The sequence below is a fragment of the Thalassophryne amazonica genome, chromosome 5 (genome assembly GCF_902500255.1).
Source record: "Thalassophryne amazonica chromosome 5, fThaAma1.1, whole genome shotgun sequence".
Lineage (NCBI taxonomy): Eukaryota > Metazoa > Chordata > Actinopteri > Batrachoidiformes > Batrachoididae > Thalassophryne > Thalassophryne amazonica.
In genome coordinates, this window is record NC_047107.1 from 133,689,810 (window position 1) to 133,712,745 (window position 22,936).

Sequence of the window (22,936 nt, forward strand, 5' to 3'; positions counted from 1 at the left end):
TTGACTCATTTAAACTAACATATTCATCCTGCTGTAACCAGGTTTCTGTAAGGCAGAATAAATCAATATGTTGATCAATTATTATATCATTTACCAACAGGGACTTAGAAGAGAGAGACCTAATGTTTAATAGACCACATTTAACTGTTTTAGTCTGTGGTGCAGTTGAAGGTGCTATATTATTTTTTCTTTTTGAATTTTTATGCTTAAATAGATTTTTGCTGGTTATTGGTAGTCTGGGAGCAGGCACCGTCTCTACGGGGATGGGGTAATGAGGGGATGGCAGGGCGAGAGAAGCTGCAGAGAGGTGTGTAAGACTACAACTCTGCTTCCTGGTCCCAACCCTGGATAGTCACGGTTTGGAGGATTTAAGAAAATTGGCCAGATTTCTAGAAATGAGAGCTGCTCCATCCAAAGTGGGATGGATGCCGTCTCTCCTAACAAGACCAGGTTTTCCCCAGAAGCTTTGCCAATTATCTATGAAGCCCACCTCATTTTTTGGACACCACTCAGACAGCCAGCAATTCAAGGAGAACATGCGGCTAAACATGTCACTCCCGGTCTGATTGGGGAGGGGCCCAGAGAAAACTACAGAGTCCGACATTGTTTTTGCAAAGTTACACACCGATTTAATGTTAATTTTAGTGACCTCCGATTGGCGTAACCGGGTGTCATTGCTGCCGACGTGAATTACAATCTTACCAAATTTACGCTTAGCCTTAGCCAGCAGTTTCAAATTTCCTTCAATGTCGCCTGCTCTGGCCCCCGGAAGACAATTGACTATGGTTGCTGGTGTCGCTAACTTCACATTTCGCAAAACAGAGTCGCCAATAACCAGAGTTTGATCCTCGGCGGGTGTGTCGTCGAGTGGGGAAAAACGGTTAGAGATGTGAACGGGTTGGCGGTGTACACAGGGCTTCTGTTTAGGGTTACGCTTCCTCCTCACAGTCACCCAGTCAGCCTGCTTTCCCGGCTGCTCGGGATCTGCCAGGGGGTAACTAGCAGCGGCTAAGCTACCTTGGTCCGCACCGACTACAGGGGCCTGGCTAGCTGTAGAATTTTCCATGGTGCGGAGCCGAGTCTCCAATTCGCCCAGCCTGGCCTCCAAAGCTACGAATAAGCTACACTTATTACAAGTACCGTTACTGCTAAAGGAGGCCGAGGAATAACTAAACATTTCACACCCAGAGCAGAAAAGTGCAGGAGAGACAGGAGAAGCCGCCATGCTAAATCGGCTAAGAGCTAGTAGCTACGCTAAGCTAGCGGATTCCTAAAAACATGCAAAGTGAATAATGTGTAAATAATTTAGAGGTGATTCAGCAGAAGGAGTGCTTTAGTTAAGGCACGTAAAGATTACACTGGGAAACAAATCGTAATCTAGATAACTAGATCAATCTAACTGCACAGATTAAACAGCTAACAGATACAGAAAAACACCGCTGTGCTCTGGAACAGGAAGTGATACAATACCGCAGTGAGAGCCAACCACCAGTGGTTTAAAAGCTTTTGCTCTGGGCGTATGCAGGCGATGAGAGTTGAAGGGCTCCTCTCAGAACCCCTACCTCTTCACAAAGGCCTGCCTCAAGGATCCATCCTAGGCCCCACCCTGTTCAATATTTACATAAATAATATCACATATGCTGCAGGTCAGTGTCAAATGCATTTGTATGCAGATGACACTATCCTGTATGCGCATAGTCCCTGTTTCATCACTAGTCTGTCTTTGCTCCAAGACAGCTTCATTTCACTTCAACATGCCTTTTCTGAGCTTCGACTTACGTTAAATACAAGAAAAACTAAATGTATCTTCTTTAACAGAAACCTCCGGCTCCCTGAGAGTCCAGGTAAAATTGTATCCCTGGACGGATCAGAAATTCAGACTGTCTCGCACTATAAGTATCTAGGTGTATGGCTTGATAACTCTCTAGTTTTTGAAACCCACATCATTAATCTGCTCACCAAAGCAAAGGCGAGAATTGGCTTTTTATACCGCCACAAAAACACTTTCACTCGCCCAATAAGAGAGCTTTTGGTAAAAACTACAGTTCTCCCCATCCTTGATTATGGAGACTTAGTTTACAGAATGGCATCAAAGACTCTGCTCCACAAACTTGATGTTGTATATCATGCTGCCATACGCTTTGTTACAGGTGCACCTTTCACCACGCACCACTGTGACTTGTACTCAATGGTGAAGTGGCCCTCTCTCCACACACGTAGACAAATCCATTGGCTATTGTGTATTTACAAATGTTTGATTGGCTGGGCTCCGTCCTATTTGAGCTCTTTATTAAACATCCACACTTCTAGTCGCGCTCTCCGCTCCAGCACTTACATCAGTCTGGTGGTCCCAAAAGTTCGCACAGTCTTTGGTTGCTCCTCGTTCCAGTTTTCTGCAGCAAGTGACTGGAATAACTTACAACAGTCTCTAAAGCTTAGTTTGTTTTTACCTCTATCTACTTTTAAAAACTCAATTTCTAACATTTTACAGGACCATTGCACATGTTTTTAATATTGTATATCTTAGTTCTTAACATTTTCTGTTTTATTGTTGTTTCTGCAGTTGTTTTACTGTATGTTTTTCACTGTTGTATGTGGAAATTGTGAATCTGTTATTCTCTCCTGCTGTTGTGTTGCCTCTTGTCCAGGTCATCATTGTAAATGAGAAAGTGTTCTCAATTGACTTACCTGGTAAAACATTGAATAAATAAAAATCATTCCACAGAACAGGGGCACGATAAGAGAAAGCTCTGTGACCCACAGACTTTTTATTCACCCTTGGGACACAAAGTAGCCTTGCACCCTGAGAATGCAGAGCCTGCGCCAGTACGTAGGGTTTATGTTGGGAAAGTGTAGTGACACGGACCCACAACAGGGGGCGTAAATGATCGGACAATGAAAGAGTCGAATATGAACACTTTACTGTTGTGAAAGAGCACAACAAAAACACAGGATTACAGAATTTGAGCAAACAGTCAATCCACAAAGGTGACGTGTGGGCAGGCTCGAGGATAGAAGACGTCTGTCCTGAGAAGAACTGGAACCACATGATTTCCTCCGCCACCGAACCTGGAGAATACTGGAGCCGCCAAGTTCCGAGTCCCCAGGTGGCCACCGTCTCCGAGTGTCGGATCTGGTACTGCTGGCGAGGAGCAAAAACAGTCATATGTGGGTGCGTGCACACCCAGTAACAACAATGGTGGGAATTCCACCTCCACCTCTAACACACACTCGTGCAGCTCCTGTCTAACCACTTATCTGGTTGGGGTGTGAAGCGAAGCCGTCGCTGAACACACCAAACGCCAATCTCTCAGATAGGGAACACCACAGGAAAGCGGCTGCAAAAAGAGTTCAGGCTAAGACACAGTTAAGGCTGAGAATATTACCTTCACAGGTAGATGATATCTTGGCAATGAGGTGGAGATGACGTCCGGTTTTTATGGAGTGGAATGATGAAGTGTAGATGGATGACAGCTGTCATGAGATAATGAGTGACAGCTGTCACCCCCGGCTGTGTCCGTGGCGGCAGCGCCCTCTCGTGCCTGAAGCCCGCACTTCAGGCAGGGCGCCCTCTGGTGTTGGCCCAGCAGTACCTCCTCTTCTGGCGGCCCACACAACAGTTTAATTAGGTCAGCTAGGTAGGGAGGTGCTACTCTGTGAATAATTTTATAGGTTAATAGCAGAACCTTAAAATCTGACATCACAGGGACAGGAAGCCAGTGAAGAGACTCCAAAATGGGTGCAATGTGGTCGAAGTTTCTGCTTCCTGTCAAGAGGCAGCAGCATTTTGAACCAGTTGAAGACCCGTAATGCTGGACTGCCATAAACCAGAAAATAGAACATTGTAGTAGGAAGAGCTGAGGGCTGTACAGAAGAAGCTGAGGTGAAAGATCAGTGAGGGGAAAACAGCTACAGGAGTAAGCTGGAGGACCAGCTACAGCAGAATATCATCAGTGGAGTCTGGATAGACCTAAAAACCATCTCTGGTTACAAGGAGCCCAGCACCCAGGCTGTGGTGGATCTGAAGTGGGTGAATGACCTGAACCTGTTTTTTAACAGGTTTGATCAGCCACCTGCCCCTCTCCCAGCTCAGACTAACCCTGCACCTTGTAAACTGCCCCACCCCAATTTTCTCTTCTGTCCCACTCCACACAGTCCTCTGCTCACAACCACTCCCTACTGCTCCTCCTGCCAATAGTCCACCACTTACTTCACCCTCACCGACCAGCGCCCAACCCCCCTGCCTGTCTTTCTCATTAACCGAGGTGAGAAATGAGCTCAGAAAGATCAAGGCAAAGAAGGCTGCTGGCCCTGATGGCATCAGTTCCAGGCCTCTCAAACGCTGTGTTGACCAGCTGTGCAGGTTTATGGAGCACATCTTCAACATGAGCCTGAGACTTGGGAGAGTGCCTAAGATGTGGAAGACCTCCTGTGTGGTACTGGTCAGAAGAGAAGATCACCACACCTGGAGGATTTCAGCAGCTTCAGGTGGGTGACACTGACAAGATCCTGGAAAGGCTGGCCCTTGAACATCTCTGCCCCCTGGTGAAATCATCAGTGGATCCACTTCAGTTTGTGTACCAGCCTGGCAATGGAGTGAACGGTGCTGTCATCTACCTCCAACATAGAGCTCTCGCTCACCTGGAAAAGCCTGGGAGCACTGATTTTTCCAGTACTTTCAATACCATACAACTGGTGCTTCTGTGGGACAAGCTGGAGATCACAGGTGTGGACCCCCACCTCTGATCTTGGATCTTGGACTACCTCACAGAGTAACCCCAGTACATGAGGGCTAAGGACTGTCTCTGACATGGTCATCTGCAGCACAGGGGCCCCACAAGGAACCATCTTGGCTCCCTTTCTCTTCACCCTCTACACCACAGACTTCATGTACAACTCTGTCAACTGTCACCTGCAAATGTTCTCCATTAACCCAGTAATCCATTATACTGTATATCATGTTATTCTGCACAGAACGTGACACCTGTATTTTGGTAATTATTTTTCTTTGACCTTACATATATATATACACTCAACAAAAATATAAACGCAACACTTTTGGTTTTGCTCCCATTTTGTATGAGATGAACTCAAAGATCTAAAACTTTTTCTACATACACAATATCACCATTTCCCTCAGATATTGTTCACAAACCAGTCTAAATCTGTGATAGTGAACACTTCTCCTTTGCTGAGATAATCCATCCCACCTCACAGGTGTGCCATATCAAGATGCTGATTACACACCATGATTAGTGCACAGGTGTGCCTTAGACTGTCCACAATAAAAGGCCACTCTGAAAGGTGCAGTTTTGTTTTATTGGGGGGGGATACCAGTCAGTATCTGGTGTGACTACCATTTGCCTCATGCAGTGCAACACATCTCCTTCGCATAGAGTTGATCAGGTTGTCAATTGTGGCCTGTGGAATGTTGGTCCACTCCTCTTCAATGGCTGTGTGAAGTTGCTGGATATTGGCAGGAACTGGTACACGCTGTCGTATATGCCGGTCCAGAGGATCCCAAACATGCTCAATGGGTGACATGTCCGGTGAGTATGCCGGCCATGCAAGAACTGGGACATTTTCAGCTTCCAAGAATTGTGTACAGATCCTTGCAACATGGGGCCGTGCATTATCCTGCTGCAACATGAGGTGATGTTCTTGGATGTATGGCACAACAATGGGCCTCAGGATCTTGTCACGGTATCTCTGTGCATTCAAAATGCCATCAATAAAATGCACCTGTGTTCTTCGTCCATAACAGACGCCTGCCCATACCATAACCCCACCGCCACCATGGGCCACTCGATCCACAACATTGACATCAGAAAACCGCTCACCCACACGACGCCACACACGCTGTCTGCCATCTACCCTGAACAGTGTGAACCGGGATTCATCTGTGAAGAGAACACCTCTCCAATGTGCCAAATGCCAGTGAATGTGAGCATTTGCCCACTCAAGTCGGTTACGACGACGAACTGGAGTCAGGTCAAGACCCCGATGAGGACGACGAGCATGCAGATGAACTTCCCTGAGACGGTTTCTGACAGTTTGAGCAGAAATTCTTTGGTTATGCAAACCGATTGTTTCAGCAGCTGTCCGAGTGGCTGGTCTCAGACGATCTTGGAGGTCCTGGGCTGGTGTGGTTACACGTGGTCTGCGGTTGTGAGGCTGGTTGGATGTACTGCCAAATTCTCTGAAACGCCTTTGGAGACGGCTTATGGTAGAGACATGAACATTCAATACACGAGCAACAGCTCTGGTTGACATTCCTGCTGTCAGCATGCCAATTGCACGCTCCCTCAAATCTTGCGACATCTGTGGCATTGTGCTGTGTGATAAAATTGCACCTTTCAGAGTGGCCTTTTATTGTGGGCAGTCTAAGGCACACCTGTGCACTAATCATGGTGTCTAATCAGCATCTTGGTATGGCACACCTGTGAGGTGGGATGGATTATCTCAGCAAAGGAGAAGTGCTCACTATCACAGATTTAGACTGGTTTGTGAACAATATTTGAGGGAAATGGTGATATTGTGTATGTGGAAAAAGTTTTAGATCTTTGAGTTCATCTCGTACAAAATGGGAGCAAAACCAAAAGTGTTGCGTTTATATTTTTGTTGAGTGTATATATATATATATAGGCAGGCAGTTGAGAAGTACTTTGGGAAATTTAAGTTCCGGTTTACGACGGAGGAGTTCACGACTAAATTCATGCTACTGGAGAAAGGTATCGCAATGGGATGTGCAATATCACCTGTCTTGTTCATCTTGGTGATGGAAGTGATTATAAGAAGCTGTGGTGGTGATGAGTACCAACTAAAGGCCTTTATGGACGACCTGACAATTCTGGAAGCGGAGGAATGGAGAGCTAAGAAGTTGGTGGAGCGGCTACAAGAGTTAGTGACATGCTCAGGCATGGTGTTTAAAGCTAAGAAGAGCAGGTATCTTACGCTACGGGCTGGGAAAGTTGTTGACAAAGTTTTCATGGTTGAAGGTGAACGAATTCCGTCAGTGAAAGAAAAGGGCGTGAAGAGCCTAGGTCGTTGGTACTCCTTTCCAATCACAGACCGACATCGAGGGGTTGAAGTCCAGCAGCAAGCTGAAGATGGATTGAAAGCAATTGCAAAGACGAAGCTACCTGGGAAGTTTAAGGTCTGGATGGTTCAGTTTGGGTTACTACCAAGGCTGATGTGGCCATTGACAGTCTATGAAGTGGCGCTGACAAGAGTTGAGAGCATTGAAGGGAAGATTAGTAAGATGGTACGAAAGTGGCTAGGAGTTCCTAAGATGCTGACAAATGTAGCATTCTACAGTCGGTCAACAAAGCTCCAGTTTCCTTTATCATCAGTGGTGAAAGAATATAAGGTTGCAAAGGTTAGACTACAGTCAATGCTAAATGATTCCAATGACCAAGTGATAAGTAATAATCCACCGGCCCTGCAAGTTGGACGGAAGTGGAATGCTGGTGGTATGGTGAAAGAAGTTGAGGCCATAGCACGTCAACGTGAATTTGTTGGAGTGGTGCGTGAAAAGGGAGCTTGCCTTGGTGTAAGAAGAAGGCAACGATTTTGGTCAAAGGTCGGAGCTCGGGAACGAAGAAAGATCAAAGAGCAGGAGACTCGTCGGTTGGTAGAGGCTGAAAAGGTGTCGAGAGCAGCACAGCAGGGCCAGCAAGGTCGATGGATGACGTGGGATGTAGAGGAGAGGAAGGTGACTTGGAAGGACATTTGGGGAAGAAGTTTTGGGAGTCTGAAGTGGCTACTCCAGATGACGTACGATGTGTTTCCATCACCAGTGAACCTGAGAAGATGGGGTACTGGCAAGAGTGCGAACTGTCATCTGTGTGGAAAGTATGCTACTCTTCACCATATTCTGTCAGCGTGTCATGTTGCTTTGAGTAGAGGATGGTATACATTTAGGCACAATTTAGTTCTGAAGGTGGCTGTGAAGGCAGTAAATGATGCATTTGTCCCAGTGAAGAAAAGCCAACCAGTTAAGTTTGTGAGAGCTGGTGAACAGGTGAGAGGCCGGAAGCAGAAGAGGACGGGCACTGGTCCAAAAAGGAAGTGGACTGTGTTAGAAGACAAGACTTAGCCAGTAGATGTGGTGGTGTCTGATTTGCGGCCGGATGTTACGCTGATTGATAGGAAGGAAAGGAGGGTAATACTTGGAGAGCTGACAGTCTCATGGGAGGAGGGTATTGATGGAGCTCGACAGAGGAAGCTCAACCGTTATGAAGATTTGAGGGTGGAGATAGGGGAGCGAGGCTGGAAGGTGGAGGTCATTCCTTTTGAGGTGGGATGCCGGGGTTTCCCTGCAGCATCGGTGGGTCGTTTTCTGAGGGCAGCTGGTGTTGATGGATGTCGTATGGTGGTAAAGGAAATGGGAGAAAGAGCAGAAGATGGCAGCACCTGGATTTTACGGGCCTGGGCGCATCAGGAAACAGCTGTTGCGGACCCACTATCATGAGGGATACTGAGCTTAATGGGTCGAAATCCCGAGGAGTGATAGCACTCAGCTGACGACCCAGGCCCTGGGAAATAGCGCTTTTTGGTGTACTTTTCTCTCTCTCTCTCTCTCTCTCTCTCTCTCTCTCTCTCTCTCTCTCCATATATATATATATATATATATATATGGAGAGAGAGAGAAAGAGAGAGAGAGTCTGGTGCCATCTTTCTAATACACCTTGTGACTCTGGATGGTAGCCACTAGACACAGAGTGGGTCACACCAAATGACTGTAATGTCTCCCTAAATGCTTGAGACAAAAGGTTTGTTCCTTGATCAGTCTGAACAATTTTGGGGAGAGCGAATGTGGTAAAAAAACTTAGTAAGTGTTTTTATAACAGAGGGAACAGTAATTCTTCGCAGAGGAATAGCCTCAGGAAAATGAGTGGTAACACACATTATGGTCAACAGGAATTGGTTACCAGACTTAGAAGAAATGCTGTAAGACACGATTATAACTTTTAGTCACACCAAGATGGCCGGACCACCAATGTTCATGGGCTAAAGATAGCACATGAGGTCGGTAATATTCAGGGACCAGAATTTGGAATACTACACACCAATGATCAGAATCAGCGTTGGTTCCTGACCAAGGAACCCATTTGTGCATCAACACTCCCAAGAAAATAGGGGTTGTTGTCAGTTGGACTCTCTAAAACGGAAAAACACTTCCTTAAAATAGAATCAGCTTTTTGGGCTTCAATAAGAGCTTCACGTGTTAGTGGGGGAGACATAAACGAGCCTGTCCGGAACTCCCCAATTTCAACATTGATCTTAGAGTCCCTCTCATCTCGGCTGAAAGGAGGCGCACAATCCCCATGCAAGACAGGGGCGAGCACAGAGTCACCTAAGTCAACACCACCTTCCAGTGTTTTCTTTGCGAGTTTACGATGGTTGGCTCTCACTGCGGTATTGTATCACTTCCTGTTCCGGACCACAGCTGTGTTTTGCTGTATCTGTTAGCTGTTTAATCTGCGCAGTTAGATTGATCTAGTTAACTAGATAACGATTTGTTTCACAGTGTAATCTTCACGTGCCTTAACTAAAGCACTCCCTCTGCTGAATCACCTCTAAATTATTTACACATTATTCACTTTGTGTGTTTTTAGGAATCCACTAGCTTAGCGCAGCTACTAGCTCTTTGCCGATTTAGCATGCCGGCTTCTCCTGTCTCTCCTGCACTTTTCTGCTCTGGGTGTGAAATGTTTAGTTATTCCTCGGCCTCCTTTAGCAGTAATGGTACTTGTAATAAGTGTAGCTTATTCGTAGCTTTGGAGGCCAGGCTGGGCGAATTGGAGACTCGGCTCCGCACCGTGGAAAATTCTACAGCAAGCCAGGCCCCTGTAGTCGGTGCGGACCAAGGTAGCTTAGCCGCCGTTAGTTCCCTTCCAGCAGATCCAGAGCAGCCGGGAAAGCAGGCCAACTGGGTGACTGTGAGGAGGAAGCGTAGTTCTAAACAGAAGCCCCGTGTACACCGCCAACCCATTCACATTTCTAACTGTTTTTCCCCACTCGGCGACACACCCACCGAGGATCAAACTCTGGTTATTGGCGACTCTGTTTTGAGAAATGTGAAGTTAGCGACACCAGCAACCATAGTCAATTGTCTTCCAGGGGCCAGAGCAGGCGACATTGAAGGAAATTTGAAACTGCTGGCTAAGGCTAAGCGTAAATTTGGTAAGATTGTAATTCACGTCAGCAGTAATGACACCCGGTTATGCCAATCGGAGGTCACTAAAATTAACATTGAATCGGTGTGTAGCTTTGCAAAAACAATGTCGGACTCTGTAGTTTTCTCTGGGCCTCTCCCCAATCGGACCGGGAGTGACATGTTTAGCCGCATGTTCTTCTTGAATTGCTGGCTGTCTGAGTGGTGTCCAAAAAATGAGGTGGGCTTCATAGATAATTGGCAAAGCTTCTGGGGAAAACGTGGTCTTATTAGGAGAGACGGCATCCATCCCACTTTGGATGGAGCAGCTCTCATTTCTAGAAATCTGGCCAATTTTATTAAATCCTCCAAACCGTGACTATCCAGGGTTGGGACCAGGAAGCAGAGTTGTAGTCTTACACACCTCTCTGCAGCTTCTCTCCCCCTGCCATCCCCTCATTACCCCATCCCCGTAGAGACGGTGCCTGCTCCCAGACCACCAGTAACCAGCAAAAATCTATTTAAGCATAAAAATTCAAAAAGAAAAAATAATATAGCACCTTCAACTGCACCACAGACTAAAACAGTTAAATGTGGTCTATTAAACATTAGGTCTCTCTCTTCTAAGTCCCTGTTAGTAAATGATATAATAATTGATCAACATATTAATTTATTCTGCCTTACAGAAACCTGGTTACAGCAGGATGAATATGTTAGTTTAAATGAGTCAACACCCCCGAGTCACACTAACTGCCAGAACGCTCGTAGCACGGGCCGAGGCGGAGGATTAGCAGCAATCTTCCATTCCAGCTTATTAATGAATCAAAAACCCAGACAGAGCTTTAATTCATTTGAAAGCTTGACTCTTAGTCTTGTCCATCCAAATTGGAAGTCCCAAAAACCAGTTTTATTTGTTGTTATCTATCGTCCACCTGGTCGTTACTGTGAGTTTCTCTGTGAATTTTCAGACCTTTTGTCTGACTTAGTGCTTAGCTCAAATAAGATAATTATAGTGGGCGATTTTAACATCCACACAGATGCTGAGAATGACAGCCTCAACACTGCATTTAATCTATTATTAGACTCAACTGGCTTTGCTCAAAATGTAAAAGAGTCCACCCACCACTTTAATCATATCTTAGATCTTGTTCTGACTTATGGTATGGAAATTGAAGACTTAACAGTATTCCCTGAAAACTCCCTTCTGTCTGATCATTTCTTAATAACATTTACATTTACTCTGATGGACTACCCAGCAGTGGGGAATAAGTTTCATTACACTAGAAGTCTTTCAGAAAGCGCTGTAACTAGGTTTAATAATATGATTCCTTCATTATGTTCTCTAATGCCATATACCAACACAGTGCAGAGTAGCTACCTAAACTCTGTGAGTGAGATAGAGCATCTCGTCAATAGTTTTACATCCTCATTGAAGACAACTTTGGATGCTGTAGCTCCTCCGAAAAAGAGAGCTTTAAATCAGAAGTGCCTGACTCCGTGGTATAACTCACAAACTCGCAGCTTAAAGCAGATAGCTGGATAGATAGAGCCGAGTATTCCTTTAACTTTAACTAGTAATGACTTCATGACTATTAGAGAAAAAATTACTCATAACCATCCCAAAGACGTATCATTATCTTTGGCTGCTTTCAGTGATGCCGGTATTTGGTTAGACTCTCCGATTGTTCTGTCTGAGTTATTTTCATTAGTTACTTCCTCCAAACCATCAACATGTCTATTAGACCTCATTCCTACCAGGCTGCTCAAGGAAGCCCTACCATTAATTAATGCTTCGATCTTAAATATGATCAATCTATCTTTATTATTTGGCTATGTACCACAGGCTTTTAAGGTGGCAGTAATTAAACCATTACTTAAAAAGCCATCACTTGACCCAGCTATCTTAGCTAATTATAGGCCAATCTCCAACCTTCCTTTTCTCTCAAAAATTCTTGAAAGGGTAGTTGTAAAACAGCTAACTGATCATCTGCAGAGGCATGGCCTATTTGAAGAGTTTCAGTCAGGTTTCAGAATTCATCATAGTACAGAAACAGCATTAGTGAAGGTTACAAATGATCTTCTTATGGCCTCAGACAGTGGACTCATCTCTGTGCTTGTTCTGTTAGACCTCAGTGCTGCTTTTGATACTGTTGACCATAAAATTTTATTACAGAGATTAGAGCATGCCATAGGTATTAAAGGCACTGCGCTGCGGTGGTTTGAATCATATTTATCTAATAGATTACAATTTGTTCATGTAAATGGGGAATCTTCTTCACAGACTAAGGTTAATTATGGAGTTCCACAAGGTTCTGTGCTAGGACCAATTTTATTCACTTTATACGTTTCCCTTAGGCAGTATTATTAGACGGCATTGCTTAAATTTTCATTGTTACGCAGATAATACCCAGCTTTATCTATCCATGAAGCCAGAGGACACACACCAATTAGCTAAACTGCAGGATTATCTTACAGACATAAAGACATGGATGACCTCTAATTTCCTGCTTTTAAACTCAGATAAAACTGAAGTTATTGTACTTGGCCCCACAAATCTTAGAAACATGGTGTCTAACCAGATCCTTACTCTGGACGGCATTACCCTGACCTCTAGTAATACTGTGAGAATTCTTGGAGTCATTTTTGATCAGGATATGTCATTCCATGCGCATATTAAACAAATATGTAGGACTGCTTTTTTGCATTTGCGCAGTATCTCTAAAATTAGAAAGGTCTTGTCTCGGAGTGATGCTGAAAAGCTAATTCATGCATTTATTTCCTCTAGGCTGGACTATTGTAATTCATTATTATCAGGTTGTCCTAAAAGTTCCCTGAAAAGCCTTCATTTAATTCAAAATGCTGCAGCTAGAGTGCTAACAGGGACTAGAAGGAGAGAGCGTATCTCACCCATATTGGCCTTTCTTCATTGACTTCGTGTTAATTCTAGAATAGAATTTAATATTCTTCTTCTTACTTATAAGGTTTTGAATAATCAGGTCCCATCTTATCTTAGGGACCTCATAGTACCATATCACCCCAAAAGAGTGCTTCGCTCTCAGACTGCAGGCTTACTCTGTAGTTCCTAGGGTTTGTAAGAGTAGAATGGGAGGCAGAGCCTTCAGCTTTCAGGCTCCTCTCCTGTGGAACCAGCTCCCAATTCAGATCAGGGAGACAGACACCCTCTCTACTTTTAAGATTAGGCTTAAAACGTTCCTTTTTGCTAAAGCTTATACTTATGGCTGGATCAGGTGACCCTGAACCATCCCTTAGTTATGCTGCTATAGACTTAGACTGCTGGGGGGTTCCCATGATGCACTGAGTGTTTCTTTCTCTTTTTGTTCTGTATGCACCACTCTGCATTTAATCATTGGTGATCGATCTCTGCTCCCCTCCACAGCATGTCTTTTTCCTGGTTCTCTCCCTTAGCCCCAACCAGTCCCAGCAGAAGACTGCCCCTCCCTGAGCCTGGTTCTGCAGGAGGTTTCTTCCTGTTAAAAGGGAGTTTTTCCTTCCCACTGTTGCCAAGTGCTTGCTCACAGGGGGTCGTTTTGACCGTTGGGGTTTTTCCGTAATTATTGTATGGCCTTGTCTTACAATATAAGGCGCCTTCGGGCAACTGTTTGTTGTGATTTGGCGCTATATAAATAAAATTGATTTGATTTGATTTGAATTGCAATCATACATCATACATATATCAAAACACATACTGGAAAACATGCCAGGGTGTTTTGTGGCCAACTCATCCTTTTTCAGAGCCTGGATAGGCCGACTAACAACTTCAGGGGCAGAGTAGACTTTTCCACTTGCAACGTCATTTTCCATGATAAACTCTACTCCATCAATGGGAAACTGGTCACAAACAGCCACTGAAAATACATCACTAACCAACTTAGACTCAAGGTAGACGTTATGCAGTCGAGCCGGGACATGAGTTAAACCAATACCCCTGAGTACAATGCTTGACTGACAGTCAGTGTTTGAGCCGAGGGGCAACAGCCCGGAAAGGATAAAGGACCGAGACCCACCTGTGTCACGCAGGACTTGAACAGTGCACTTCGCCCCTCCTGGTACTGAAACTTATTCCACAGGGGCACAGTAAGAGAAACCTTTGTGACCCACAGACTTTTTATTCACCCTAGGGACACTGAGTAGTCCTGCACCCTGAGAACACAGACCCCAGGCTGGTACGTAGGGTTTAATTAGGTCAGCTAGGTAGGGAGGTGCCAGTCCGTGAACAGTTTTATAGGTTAGTAGCAGAACCTTCAAATCTGATCTCACCAGGACAGGAAGCCAGTGAAGAGACACCAAAATTCAAAATCACTTTGCACCACAGATAGATATTAGGGCATGGAAGACTCCACTGAATTTTGGAGGTGAGCCGGATCCATATCCTGGATCAAGTTTTCCCTTTATATAACCTTTGAAGAAACCAAATCCGGACTGACTTCCTTGGATACCTTCTGGTCTATTTTATGAGATTGCGAATGGAATTCTTTTGCACAATGCCTATGTTTCTAATCCAAACATGCCTGAGACTTTACACCATGTCCAATGTTTTATGACTAAGTTGATTATATTTTATTTGTCATCAACATTCTGATGTTGATGTTAACCTGTCCACTATGACGTGTGCTGCTGCCTTTCTTGGCCAGGTCACCCTTGTAAGAGGTTTTGATCTCAGCGGAATTCTACCTGGTTAAATAAAGGTTGTTATTATTATTGTTATCATTATTTGTCAGGATTTCCCCTGGACTCTGGTTTTTACTCTGTTGTTTTCCCAGTGTCGTGTTTATTTCTTGTCGTTTCTTTGTTGTTTGTGGCCTTGCTTTCCTCGTTTTTGCGTTGCCAGCTTTCAGAGCCTTGGTCCATGATCCAGACAGATACCAAGAGGACAAAATCTGATCACCCCCCCATGACCCTGACTGCATCTTCCAGCTGTGCGCTCAAGATGCCAAAGCTTCCTGCAGCTTATGCTCAGGTAACGCTGGCCTCTTCCTCTAATTCCCGTATTAGAGCGAACTGTCTTTTCCTGGTGTTTCAGATGATTCCAGGACGGCTCCCAAGCAGACCTGGATCCTGGCTCTGACTACCTGCACAGCTACATCACTGTGGGAACTCCTCAGCTCTCTGCGTAGAGCTTGTCTCAACTACACGTCAGTTAGTTCAGCAAAGACCGTTCAGCAAAGACCGTGCGCTCTCGCTTCCTCTTCACTCTCCATATAATATCACCATAGATATCCTTCCGGGTGCTGAGATACCTTCCAGCTACCTGTATAACCTCTCACACCCGGAACGAGAAGCTACAGAGTTGTACATCCAGGACTCACTTGCCGCTGGGTTGATCTGGACCTTGTCACAGGTGCAGGCTTCTTTTTTGTGTGGAAAAAAGATGGCACCTTGCGCCCCTGCATCGATTTTTGGGGACTGAACTACATCAAAGTCCATAATCGGTATCCACTGCCTCTCCATGACTCCACATTCAGTTCCTTGCATGGGGCCATCAAATTCACCAAATTAGACCTTAGTCTAATTTGTGTCCAAGTGCGGAAGGGGCACGACCAGAAAACAGCATTCAACACCCCAGTCTGTCATTTCGAGTATCTGGTTATGCCTTTTGGCCTGACAAACGCCCCTGCAACATTCCAGGCCCTTGTCAACAATGTCCTCTGGGACTTCTTAAACCAGTTTGTGTTTGTCTATCAAGATGACATACTGATCTTCTCACCTGATTCCGAGTCCCACACCCGCCATGTACCCCAAGTCCTCCAGCATCTCCTTGAGAACTGCCTTTTTGTGAGGGCTGAAAAGTGAATTTAATCGGGAAACCGTCTCCTTCTTCAGGTTTATCAAATCACCAAATAGTATTGAACCAGACCCGGCCAAGGTAATCGCTGTCACTGAGTGGCCCATGCTGTTCACCCGTAAGCACTTACAGCAATTCTTGGGGTTTGCCCATTTTTATCGACAGTTTATCCCTGGGTATAGACAGGTCGCAGCTCCACTCACCGCTTTAACCTCTCCAAAATTCTCCTTCCATTGGACACCGGCCACTGACAATGCATTCCACACATTCAATCAACTTTCAATCAACTTTTTTTTTATATAGCGCCAAATCACAACAAACAGTTGCCCCAAGGCGCTTTATATTGTAAGGCAAGGCCATACAATAATTATGAAAAACCCCAACGGTCAAAACGACCCCCTGTGAGCAAGCACTTGGCAACAGTGGGAAGGAAAAACTCCCTCTTAACAGGAAGAAACCTCCAGCAGAACCAGGCTCAGGGAGGGGCAGTCTTCTGCTGAGACTGGTTGGGGCTGAGGGAAAGAACCAGGAAAAAGACATGCTGTGGAGGGGAGCAGAGATCGATCACTAATGATTAAATGCAGAGTGGTGCATACAGAGCAAAAAAGAGAAAGAAACAGTGCATCATGGGAACCCCCCCACAGTCTACGTCTAAAGCAGCATAACCAAGGGATAGTCCAGGGTCACCCGATCCAGCCCTAACTATAAGCCTTAGCGAAAAGGAAAGTTTTAAGCCTAATCTTAAAAGTAGAGAGGGTATCTGTCTCCCTGATCTGAATTGGGAGCTGGTTCCACAGGAGAGGAGCCTGAAAGCTGAAGGCTCTGCCTCCCATTCTACTCTTACAAACCCTAGGAACCACAAGTAAGCCTGCAGTCTGAGAGCGAAGCGCTCTATTAGGGTGATATGGTACTACGAGGTCCCTAAGATAAGATGGGACCTGATTATTCAAAACCTTATAAGTAAGAAGAAGAATTTTAAATTCTATTCTAGAATTAACAGGAAGCCAATGAAGAGAGGCCAACACGGGTGAGATATGCTCTCTCCTGCTAGTCCCCGTCAGTACTCTAGCTGCAGCATTTTGAATTAACTGAAGGCTTTTTAGGGAACTTTTAGGACAACCTGATAATAAAGAATTACAATAGTCCAGCCTAGAGGAAATAAATGCATGAATTAGTTTTTCAGCATCACTCTGAGACAAGACCTTTCTGATTTTAGAGATATTGCGTAAATGCAAAAAGGCAGTCCTACATATTTGTTTAATATGCGCTTTGAATGACATATCCTGATCAAAAATGACTCCAAGATTTCTCACAGTATTACTAGAGGTCAGGGAAATGCCATCCAGAGTAAAGATCTGGTTAGACACCATGCTTCTAAGATTTGTGGGGCCAAGTACAATAACTTCAGTTTTATCTGAGTTTAAAAGCAGGAAATTAGAGGTCATCCATGTCTTTATGTCTGTAAGACAATCCTGCAGTTTAGCTAATTGGTGTGTGTCCTCTGGCTTCATGGATAGATAAAGCTGGGTATCATCTGCGTAACAATGAAAATTTAAGCAATACCGTCTAATAATACTGCCTAAGGGAAGCATGTATAAAGTGAATAAAATTGGTCCTAGCACAGAACCTTGTGGAACTCCATAATTAACTTTAGTCTGTGAAGAAGATTCCCCATTTACATGAACAAACTGTAATCTATTAGACAAATATGATTCAAACCACCGCAGCGCAATGCCTTTAATACCTATGACATGCTCTAATCTCTGTAATAAAATTTTATGGTCAACAGTATCAAAAGCAGCACTGAGGTCCAACAGAACAAGCACAGAGATAAGTCCACTGTCCGAAGCCATAAGAAGATCATTTGTAACCTTCACTAATGCTGTTTCTGTACTATGATGAATTCTAAAACCTGACTGAAACTCTTCAAATAGACCATTCCTCTGCAGGTGATCAGTTAGCTGTTTTACAACTACCCTCTCAAGAATCTTTGAGAGAAAAGGAAGGTTGGAGATTGGCCTATAATTAGCTAAGATAGCTGGGTCAAGTGATGGCTTTTTAAGTAATGGTTTAATTACTGCCACCTTAAAGGCCTGTGGTACATAACCAACTAACAAAGATAGATTGATCATATTTAAGATTGAAGCATTAAATAATGGTAGGACTTCCTTGAGCAGCCTGGCAGGAATGGGGTCTAATAAGCATGTTGATGGTTTGGATGAAGTAACTAAAGAAAATAACTCAGACAGAACAATCGGAGAGAAAGAGTCTAACCAAATACCGGCATCACTGAAAGCAGCCAAAGATAACGATACATCTTTGGGATGGTTATGAGTAATTTTTCTCTAATAGTCAAAATTTTGTTAGCAAAGAAAGTCATGAAGTCATTACTAGTTAAAGTTAATGGAATACTCAGCTCAATAGAGCTCTGACTCTTTGTCAGCCTGGCTACAGTGCTGAAAAGAAACCTGGGGTTGTTCTTATTTTCTTCAATTAGTGATGAGTAGAAAGATGTCCTAGCTTTACGGAGGGCTTTTTTATAGAGCAACAAACTCTTTTTCCAGGCTAAGTGAAGATCTTCTAAATTAGTGAGACGCCATTTCCTCTCCAACTTACGGGTTATCTGCTTTAAGCTACGAGTTTGTGAGTTATACCACGGAGTCAGACACTTCTGATTTAAAGCTCTCTTTTTCAGAGGAGCTACAGCATCCAAAGTTGTCTTCAATGAGGATGTAAAACTATTGACGAGATACTCTAACTCCCTTACAGAGTTTAGGTAGCTACTCTGCTCTGTGTTGGTATATGACAATAGAGAACATAAAGAAGGAATCATATCCTTAAACCTAGTTACAGCGCTTTCTGAAAGACTTCTAGTGTAATGAAACTTATTCCCCACTGCAGGGTAGTCCATCAGGGTAAATGTAAATGTTATTAAAAAATGATCAGACAGAAGGGAGTTTTCAGGGAATACTGTTAAGTCTTCTATTTCCATACCATAAGTCAAAACAAGATCTAAGATATGATTAAAGTGGTGGGTGGACTCATTTACTTTTTGAGCAAAGCCAATAGAGTCTAATAATAGATTAAATGCAGTGTTGAGGCTGTCATTCTCAGCATCTGTGTGGATGTTAAAATCGCCCACTATAAGTATCTTATCTGAGCTAAGCACTAAGTCAGACAAAAGGTCTGAAAATTCACAGAGAAACTCACAGTAACGACCAGGTGGACGATAGATATTAACAAATAAAACTGGTTTTTGGGACTTCCAATTTGGATGGAAAAGACTAAGAGACAAGCTTTCAAATGAATTAAAGCTCTGTCTAGGTTTTTGATTAATTAATAAGCTGGAATGGAAGATTGCTGCTAATCCTCTGCCCCGGCCCGTACTACGAGCATTCTGACAGTTAGTGTGACTCGGGACATTGAAACATCTCTTTTCCACAGCAGCCATACTCACACAACCTGACCCTGAGAAAGTTTTTTTTTTGTGGAGGTTGATACTCCAGAGCTAGGGGTGGGTGCAGTGTTGGCCCAGAAAACCGTGGAAGACAATCAGATGCATCCCTGTGCTTTCTTCTTCCGGCCCTTGACCCCCATAGCTCCTGAAAACCCGGGTTCCATCATTTCCCAGTCCACGGTTGTGAGGGCTCTAACCTGGGAAGTGGATAATAAAGTCCAAGTCCATTAACCATCCAGATCCCAGTGGGGGACTTCCTGGGCGTATATTCGTGCTTCCCAAGGGCTGTTCAGCCATCATACAATTCTATCACACCTCCATATTGGCATGGGATCCCGTAATCCACAAAACTGTTAATCTCATCCACCACCGCTATTGGTGGCCATCCAGCCAGGCAGATGTCCACAGTTTTGTTCAAGCCTGCACAATTTGTACCCAAGGAAAATCTCTTCATCTGCCCCCTGCCGGCATACTCCATCCACTCCTGCTTCCAGGCCGTCCTTGGTCCCACATCAGGATGGATTTCATCACAGGACTCCCAGCCTCCCCAAAAAAACAGTGGTTTTAACTATTGTTGACCATTTTTCTAAGGCTGCCCACTTTATACCCCTGGAAAAGTTTCCTTCCGCCCAGGAGACTGCTGACCTCCTGGTTCACCACATCCTTCCGCTGCAAGGCATCCCCCAGGACATAATGTCTGACAGAGGGGCGTAGTTCACCTCCCAGGTATGGAAATGTTTCTGTGACTCCCTGGGTGCTTCTGTCAGCCTGTCTTCTGGCTTCCATCCAGAGACAAACAGTCAGACCGAGAGAACCAACCAGGACCTCGAGAATGTCCTTCGATGCGTGTTTGCTGACCGTCCCTCTGGCTGGAGCTTGTATTTCCCCTGGGTAGAATATGCCCACAATAGCCAAGTTTCATCTGCTACTGATCTGTCCCCATTCCAAGCCACGATCGGCTATCAGCCACCACTCGTCCCTGAGCAAGAAGAAGAACTCTCAGTCCCTTCGGTTCAAGTTCATCTGCAACAATGCCATCAGATATGGAAACAAGCTCCCGCTGCACTCAAGGAGACGCAGGTGTGGACCTGCCGCAGTGCAGACTGGAGGCGGACCCTGGACCCTGACTACCACTCTGGGCAGGAGGCTTGGCTATGATCCCATGATATTCTGTTGCAAAACTGAGTCTCCAAAACTGTCTTCCAGGTGTATTGGTCCATTTGTCATTGACAAGGTTGTTAATCCCACTTTCATGCGGCTCCATCTGCCTCCGTCCCTATGGATTCATCCAGTTTTTCATGTGTCATGGCTCAAGCCTGTCCATTCCAGTGACCTCTGTCCTCCCGGACCTACTGCTCCTCCTGCCCGGATCGTCGATGGCCATCCTGCCTCGTCAGTCACGAAGATCCTGGATGTCCGACGCAGGGGTTGGGGCTACCACTACTATTGACTGGGAGCGTTATGGACCAGAGGAGCGCTCCTGGGTAAAGAGGAACTTCATCCTGGACCCTTCTCTCTTAAGGGACTTATACCGGTGTCATCCGGATAAACCAGAGAAGCCACCAGGGGGCTCCCGTTGAGGGTGGGTAATGTTTTTACTCTGGTTTGTACTCTGTTGTTTTACCAATGTCATGTATTGTTTCTCAACCAGATGGTGCCCTCAGTTTTATTTTCACACCTGGATCAGATGAGTGACTAGATGATTTAAACCCTGACTTTCTGTTCATGAACTCCCAGAAACCTGTTGTTTGTTGTTTGTCGCCTTGCGTTCCTCTTTTTGCCTCGCCAGCTTTCAGAGTCTCATTCCATGATCCAGACAGATACCAGGAGGACCAAACCTGATCACTGCCCTGTGACCCTGACTGCATCTTCCAGCTGTGCACTCAAGACACCAAAGCTTTATGGTCAGGTAAAGCTGGCCTCCCACTTTAATTCCCATATTAGAGTAAACTGTCTTATCCTGGTGCTCCAGACGATTCCAGGACAGCTCCGAAGTGGACCTGGATCCTGGCTCTGCCTACCTGCACAGCTGAGTCTCTTTGGGAACTCCTTGGCTCTTGGCGTAGAGCGTGTCTCGACTACATGCCAGTTAAGTTCCCCTCGTCTCAGTGAGATTCCGTTCTCACTCATTCCTGTTTGTGACTGTGATATGATAAAGAACTGTACCAAGAACTCTCCCTAAGAACTGCGGAACTCTGATATCAAACCACTGAGAACCCAGCTGTATCAGGTCCTGCTTAATTGGAACTGCGTTACCACGTGCAGCACTTGACCTCTGACATTTGGGTATGGCTTATGAACTGTGAACAATTACTGAACAGTGAATTTTATTTCTTAAGAGGAGAACTTTGTTTCCTGACCCCTGAAGCAACTCGTGTTAAGCCTGTGTTGAACTGTGATTGTTTTTGAGGACAGTGTTACGAGTGCTTTTCACTCACCCTGTGTGTCTTCTTCCTTAGTTCCTGGTTGCTGAGGCAAGCATTCCACCTGGCGCTGGTCATAGAATCCTTAGTTGACATTATTCCTTCAAGACTGGCCTGGAAAACTGCTGCTCCCTTATTTCACTGCCAGGAAGAGGGCCACTCTGTATACTTCAGGCATCCAACCACAGCATTTCATTTATTTATTTTAAATAAATATATTTTTCCTTTTGAAATCCTCTTCATGTCCAGCTCCCTGCGTGTGGGTCCATAGTCTGAAATGGTTCAGTTCCACCAGAACCCCTAACCATAACAATTTTTATTATTATTATTATTATTACTTCAAAACTACTTCACAGAATCTCACCAAATTTGCACCACAGATAGATATTAGGGCAAGGAAGACTCCACCAAATTGGTGGAGGTGATCCAGGTCAGGATTAACGGACGTCAGAAATCTCTGATTGCTCTTGTTGCTAATATTATTGTCCACAGGTGATTTTGTGCCTCAATGGTCTCTGTTTTTCTGTCTCTGTGTCCATCTATCCACCCTGTAGGATTTGTGGAGAGCAGTCGGCTGGTCTAAGACTTTGGCTGTAATTCGAGTCTGCAGTGCAGTGATGACACCGCGCCGCACACTGTGATATGTCAACAAATTAGCACTGAGGAAATTGGGTAACATCTCTGCTACGGACAGTAAAAATACATTTGGATTCATTAGGTGGCACACTGCTGTCTGTAAGGTGAAAGGACAGTATTATTGATGACTGAACAACCAGCTGTATCAGATATTTCAAATAAAGGTTCTGCTATTTGTTAGGTCACAATAAAAATTTAACAGATCAAAAGATTCAAGTTTTAGTTGCAAATACTAACAAAATAATTTCTAACTTTAAAACATCAGAGGATCCTCTGTTTGGCAATTCCATGTCTCTCTGCTTTACAGAAGCCTGATTGACTCTTGAATATCTGAACTTATCTGATAAAGTGAATTATTGTCACTGTCGGTGGAGCAGAAAGAAAAAGGAAGCAGTCTCCATCGACCAACACTGAGAATCAATGTGCTATGCTGCATTTTCCTTATTCCGGAAATAGAA

At 44.7% G+C, this 22,936-nt stretch overlaps 1 protein-coding gene across 1 annotated transcript in view; it reads left to right on the forward strand.

Moving 5' to 3' along the window:
* fnbp1a (formin binding protein 1a) overlaps positions 1-22,723 on the forward strand; it is a 350,992-nt gene extending 328,269 nt beyond the window's left edge. The window contains exon 18 of the mRNA XM_034171436.1: positions 22,397-22,723. Coding sequence (XP_034027327.1) covers positions 22,397-22,425 — 29 coding nt within the window. The 3' untranslated portion in view covers positions 22,426-22,723. The remainder of the gene's footprint in view (positions 1-22,396) is intronic.
* The last annotated feature ends 213 nt before the right edge of the window (positions 22,724-22,936 follow it).